Source organism: Protobothrops mucrosquamatus, unplaced genomic scaffold (assembly GCF_001527695.2).
Source record: "Protobothrops mucrosquamatus isolate PMUCROS unplaced genomic scaffold, P.Mucros_1.0 scaffold2921, whole genome shotgun sequence".
In the NCBI taxonomy this organism is placed as follows: Eukaryota; Metazoa; Chordata; class Lepidosauria; order Squamata; family Viperidae; genus Protobothrops; species Protobothrops mucrosquamatus.
In genome coordinates, this window is record NW_015388946.1 from 16,106 (window position 1) to 23,069 (window position 6,964).

The 6,964-nt window shown below is 39.6% G+C and overlaps 1 protein-coding gene across 1 annotated transcript in view; it reads left to right on the top strand.

Annotated features, from left to right (window-relative positions):
• Nucleotides 1-2,131: 2,131 nt before the first annotated feature.
• The window catches only part of LOC107296650 (vomeronasal type-2 receptor 26-like), a 37,781-nt gene continuing 32,948 nt past the window's right edge, over nt 2,132-6,964 (top strand). Inside the window, exon 1 of the mRNA XM_015825996.1 lies at nt 2,132-2,192. Coding sequence (XP_015681482.1) covers nt 2,132-2,192 — 61 coding nt within the window. The remainder of the gene's footprint in view (nt 2,193-6,964) is intronic.

Sequence of the window (6,964 nt, forward strand, 5' to 3'; positions counted from 1 at the left end):
AGGAAAGCCACTGGATATTCCACCCTGTCAGAGTGCTTTGAATTCTAATTCTTTTTTAGAAAGAGGAAGGAGATTGATTCTGCCCCATGAATTATGGACCTCCTGCTTCTGCTTCTGCTTCTGCTTCTGATGCTGCTGGTGTCCCAGCCACTCTCTGGGAAGCTGAGAATGAAATGCTCACTGAATTTGGACCACCAGGGTGGAGAAAAGCCATGGAGCTATTATAGACCAGGAGATCTTCTCATTGGTATAGTTATCTCTCCATCCAGAATAACACCTGCAACATTATCTTTCAACATGGCTCCTTCTAGTGAGATTCAGCTGTAAGTCATGCGATGGAGTTTCACTCCCTCCATTTGCAGTTCTAACACTCTACTTTTTTTCTTCTTGTTTTACTTACACTTATATTGCAGGTTCTGACAAATTCTTTGAATCCTTTTGATTAATACAGCCTCTCTCTTTTGCCTTATTTTCTGAGAGTAGAAACATGAGACAAATGAAACCTGAAATAAGTCCACATTATTTTTCTCTTTCTGTTCAATTCTAAATTAATGATTGGAATACTGACTTTGGGTGAAAGTAATCATTAAAATAGTTCTAATTTCCTCTGCCCAATCATTTCCATATTTTTATAACCAAATAATAACAATAACAATAACAATAATAATAAAGTTGGAAGGGACCTTCGAGGTCATCAATATGCAGTGTCTGATTTTTAAAGGAATAGAAAATGACTTGTTTTTAGAACAGCTTCTCTGGGTCACTTATCAAAAATCTACTTCCCTTAATGGTGGTTCTTCTTTAATGACTGAATTATTCTGGGCTATAATATTAGTACTGCTAAAAATAATGTATGTTTCTGATTTGTTAAACCTTTTTGAGGACTATCCCCATCCTCAACACTAAGAATATTAAAGGGTGATGGGTGACTATAATTTGCCCGTAGTTTTGGATCAATATTGGCTTATGTTTCAGCTAGTTTGTAGAGAAAAAAGATGATTAAATTGAGAAAAAGTATTTTTGTTGTTGTTTCTGTTGATGATGCTAATATTAAGATGATCATGATTTTACGCTAGTTTATCCACTGGAAAGTTTTTCATACTACGCATGATTTGCAATATTGAACTGGTGAAGGAGAATCCCCAGCTCCTGCAAAATCTCACACTTGGCTACAACATCCATGACAACTATGATAACACCCTCGGCACTTCAGATGCCTTGATGGACATGCTCTCTACTGGAGAAGCCAATGTTCCCAACTATAACTGTGGAAGGAAGGACAAGCTTTTGGCTCTTGTTGATGGAGCTATCAGAGACATCTCCATCCAGATGTCAACATTAGGAGGCACCTACAAAGTCCCACAGGTTTGTGTTTTTCGTTCCCTTTCTGTAAAGTAAGTGGGGTATTGGTGTGCAAGCAATAGATCCAACCGTGTCTTCTCTAGGTAATTCAAGATAATTTTGAATAATAATAATGATCAGTCTATACTTCGAAAGGCATTTTACTCCCTTCCAAGAAATGGTGCCAAGTTAATAACACCCATCTCACCGCAAAAGGCTCTTTTTCCCAAACAGCCCATCTCCTCTCTGTTTCCATAAGTTTTCATGAAGTGTAGGCGCAGGTCTGCAGATCCCCCCTAAGGTTTTTTTGTAGGAGGACTGTGCACACCGCAACATCACTACCATCAGCTTGGATGATGAAAGTTTCCTCAGGATCAGGGTGTTTAAGAACTGGTTCTGCTGCAAATAATCTTTTCATCATGGCATTTGTAAGTGTTGTAAATAAGGATTGGGATATAAAGTCGGGAGGAAGCAAGGATCAAAAGAGACCTGTCTTTTCATGATATGATCCCAATTGTTTAGAGCAGTGGTGGCGAACCTATGGCACAAGTGCCAGAGGTGGCACTTGGAGCTCTCTCTGTGGGCATACGTGCCGCCACCCCAGCCCCGACTCCCTCCACAGCCCCCTCCATACCAGCAGCCCCCCGGGAGGAGAGTCGCCCCCAGGCACGGCCTGCCTGGAGCAGTGCAGCCAAGTACATGGCAGCTGGGAAGTGGGGACAAGACTCCGCCCTTGTACCCCATCGCAAACAGATGAAGCTGTGGCGCACGGGTGGAGGTCATGGCCACCATGGTGATCCTGGGCCACCTGGGCTATCTGCGGTGGGCCATGGAGGTGGGTGACCCTGCAGGTGGGTAGGGGTGTGGCTGGGGCGGTACGGGGGTTGGGGCAGTTTTGGGACACTCGGTCTCTAAATTGTTCACCATCACTGGCTTAGAGGCTTCTGCTGCACACTTGTGAAGGTGAGGAGAGGCTCTGTGTCCAATCAAAGGATCTTCTGTCTAATAGGAATGTGCAGTACAGATGGAAAAGTCCTACGGGTAAGTCCTACAGGATTACCTTTCCTACTGATGATAAAACATATATGTATTATGAACCTTTAGGGGCCACTAACATTAACTAACATTAACCAAATATTTTATTAAAAATCTAGAAATAAGTTAGGCAACATATCAATTATTTTTTGCCCTAAAATTCTCATGATCAAATTCATCATAAATGGTTTGAAGAGCAATATGGCCTCTAAAGAGGATTTTCTAGCAGCTGAACAATTCAAGAAATATCCCAACTGGTGGGACCCTCCATTGACAGATACATTTACACATATAAATAATATCTGCCATGCCCATTTGGGTCAAAGATGGCAATTGTAATTCCTATATGTACCATCCGATCATAATCTACTACTTGCCGAAGGCCAACTGAAACTAAAAAGGATGAAAAACCCGAATCCTGCTAAAAAAAGGATTGACAGAGACTTCATCATTAAACATGGAGGTAAGATAAAAGAAGAACTAGAAATTCATTTAAGAGAAACCAACAACCTGAATGATGATGATTTAGAAGCGAACTGGAATAAATTTAAAAATGCAATAGTAGAGGTAACAAATTCAAAACAGAGAGAGGGGTACCACAAGAAACAACAGTGGATGACGGAGGAAATTCTTCATCTCATGGATGAAAGAAGACCTTATAAAAATAAAAACAAAGAAAAATACAATGAATTGCAGAAAACAATTAGAAGAAAAATTCGACTGGCAAAAGAAAAGTGGCTTCCAAAAAGATGCAAGGAAATAGAAGAGACAGAACGTATGCATGATAATTTCAATTTACACAAAAAGTGAAAGAAGCAGCAGGCCTCTACAAAAAGAAAACCAACAACTTAGTTGACAAAGAGGGGGAAATTATCATAGATGAGGATGAAAAATTAAAAAGATGGATGGAATATATTGAAGAACTTTTTGAGGACACTAGGGATGATATAGATATGGGAAGTATAACAACTGGACCAAACATCACTATGCAGGAGGTTGAACATGCAATAAAAATAGCAAAAACAAGAAAAGCCACAGGACCTGATGATATCCCAGTAAAATTTTTAAAATTGCTGGAAGACAACTGGAAGAATTTTTTACTTCTTCTTCTTCTTCTTCTTCTTCTTGTGCCATATCTGTTATCGGACATTGGCAATCATTTTAGCAATCCTGTTTTTATCAGCAGCCACACAAAAAAGTGCTGCTGAGTTTTGTCCATTTTTTACTGCAGCTCTTCAATCGAATATATGAAACAGGAAAGATACCAAATGATTGGCTAAAATCAACTTTTGTGACAATCCCCCAAAAAATAAATGCAAAGAAGTGTACTGAATACAGAACAATAAGCTTAATGAAAATATTCCTGAGAATAATTCACACAAGAATATACTACAAAATTGAGGAGCATCTAGGTAACACACAATTTGGTTTCAGAAACAATTTTGGTACACAAGATGCACTATTCAGCATTCAAGTTTTTGTACAGCATTGTAGAGATGTCAATCACAGTGTTTACATGTGCTTCATTGATTCTGAAAAAGCATTTCATAAAATAAGACACAACAAACAATTAGAAATTCTGAAACAAGTGGGACTAGATGACAAAGACATCCAAATCCTAAAGAATCTATATTGGCATCAGGTAGCAAATGTGAGACTAGGCCAAAATTACTCAGCTGATGCAGAAATAAGAAGAGGGGTCAGACAGGGATGTATTCTGTCTCCACTGTTGTTCAATATCTACTCTGAGTCAATCTTCAACGAGGCACTGGAGAACATTGATGCTGGCATCAAAGTAAATGGTGTTTGGATCAACAACTTAAGATATGCTGACAATACAGTTCTGCTTGCCAGTAAGCATGAAGACCTTCAGCTCCTCATCAACAGAGTCACAGAAATATCTGAAAAATATGGTTTGAAGCTTAACACCTCGAAAACCAAGATCATGGTCGTCAGCAGACAACCCGTTAATTTACCACCAATAAATTTGGAAGGAATTTAGAAAAAGTTGAAAGGATCACGCACCTCGGTTCTAATTTACATGAAAGCTGGGACATGACCATTGAAGTAAAGACAAGGATAGAGAAAGCTCGAACAGCATTCTTCAAAATGAAAAAGATCTTCTGCAGTCACAACATAAGCCTAAGAGTGAAAATCAGGCTTGTCAGATGTTATATTTTTTCTATCCTGCTCTATGGAGTAGAGAGTTGGTATCTGACAGAAGGCCACCTGAAGAGACTAGAAGCATTTGAAATGTGGATTTACAGGCGGCTGTTATGTATAAGTTGGGTTGACAAGATCAGAAATGAGGAGGTGATAAGCCGCCTGGGAAAGCCAAGGGAAATCATCAAAACAATTAAAAAACGAAAGTTAGAATATTTCGGACATGTTATGCGACACTGAGAAAAATACGGCATACTCCATTTAATCCTCCAGGGAAAGATTGAAGGCAAACAAGGTCCAGGCAGAAGAAGAACATCGTGGCTTCAAAATCTAAGGGACTAGTTTGGACAAAACTAAGCAGCACTTTTTCGTGCGGCTGCTGATAAAAACAGGATCGCCAACATGATCGCCAACATCCGATAACGGATATGGCACAAGAAGAAGAAGATATATAAAAAAGGGACTAAAAAGGACCCCAGAAATTCCAGGCCCATTTCTCTAACAGATATTGTGACTAAAATATATGCAAATGTCCACTTGAAAAGAATTGATAGTAGGTGGATGAAAAGTGGATTCCTTGTAGAAGAACCAGCAGTCTTTAGGTAGATGTGATCCACTCTTGACAATTCTTTTGTCTTGAACCATCTAACTATAAAAATATCAGTCACAGGAAATAATGGTTTGCTGCCTTTATAGCATTTGGCACAGTCAGCAAAGAAATGATATGGAAGAGATTGACTGCCCTTCAAATGGAGCTCAGGATGTTGACCCTGCTCAAAGCCCTTTCTACAAGCACTGACAGTGAGAACAATTAATCAGTGGAACGGCTTACCTCATGAAGTTGTGGGTGCTCCGTTAATGGAGATCTTCAAAAAGAGGCTGGACATTCATTTTGTCTGGATTGGTATAGGATCTCTTGCTATGGGCAGGGGGTTGGACTAGAAAAACTCCATGGTCCCTTCCATCCCATTTTTATTCATTTGTTTGAGAGTGTGTTTGGGGCTCAATGGAGCCATGAGAAGTAGGATTGATATGTACGCAAAGGTAAGACAAAGGTGTTTCCAATATGACATTTGGGTTGCATGTGCTGTTAAGAGGACTTGGCACCTATTCTCATAATAATTATCTGATTATGGATGAGTCAAAGTCAAAAGTTATGGTCTTTCACAATGACAGCATTGCCATATAGGGCTAATCGATGAGGAGGCAACAGAGCAAGTTCACACCTTTCCTTACCTGGGAGAACTTTTCTCTGTGACTGGATCTGGGCTCCCTCAACATCAAAGGAGCTCATTTAGAAGGCACAAGTGATTGCACTGTTAATTTTTAAAAAGAAATTATAGGTATGTGGCTTCCTTAGACTGAATTATTAAATACAAAATACCAACATTACCATTATGCACTTATATTGAGCTGAATATTGGGATTTAATTTATATCACTACTAGAACAAATCCGATCAGATCATCTGAGAAGTATCTTGAGGGTGGATAAAAGGACTTCAGCTGCTGCCCTCAGAGCAGAATTGGGAATTTATTCAATTTATAAAGTTGGGGCAGAATAGAGGCATGGGAAGACAAAGCACTACATGGCCAGTACATTAAAAAAATAGCTGGGAAAGCAGATAGTAACAAGACCTGGCAATGGCTAAGAGCAGGAAAATTGAAGAAAGAGACTGAGGGACTAATTCTGGCTGCACAAGACCAAGCCTTAAGGACAAATGCATACATAATCAAAATTGAGAAGACAGCAACAGACAGTAAGTGCCGCCTATGTAAAGAAGCTGAAGAAACAGTGGGCCACCTGGTAAGCTGCTGCAAGAAGATATCACAGACTGACTACAAGCAGCGGCATGACAAAGTAGCAACAATGGTGCATTGGAAGATCTGCAAGAAAGATCATTTGCCTGTAAAGCAAGAACTGGTGGGATCATAAAATAGAAAAAGTCATAGAAAATGATAAACTGCTCTGGGATTTCAGAATTCAAACAGTCAAGCACCTGCAACATAACACCCCGGACTTAACAATTGTCGATAAGAAAGACAAAAAAGTCTGGATAGTGGATGTGGTGCCTCGAGACAACAGAATAGACGAGAAAGAACTGGAGAAGATAACAAAATACAAAGACCGACAAATACAAATAGAAAGACTATGGCAAAGGCAAGCAAGGATAGTACCAATAATAATAGGCGCCTTGGGTGCAATTCCAAAACAACTGGAGCACCACTTGAACACCATCATCGGCATTGACAAATTCGCCATTAGTCAGTTGCAAAAGGCGGCCTTACTAGGAACTGCTTCCATCCTGAGACGATATCTGTAATATCATCAAACATCCACATCTGCCTATCCCAGGTCTTGGTAAGGACTTGATAGGTAGACAAAAATGCCAAATCCTTAATTTAACTAATAGAGGTATATTGATT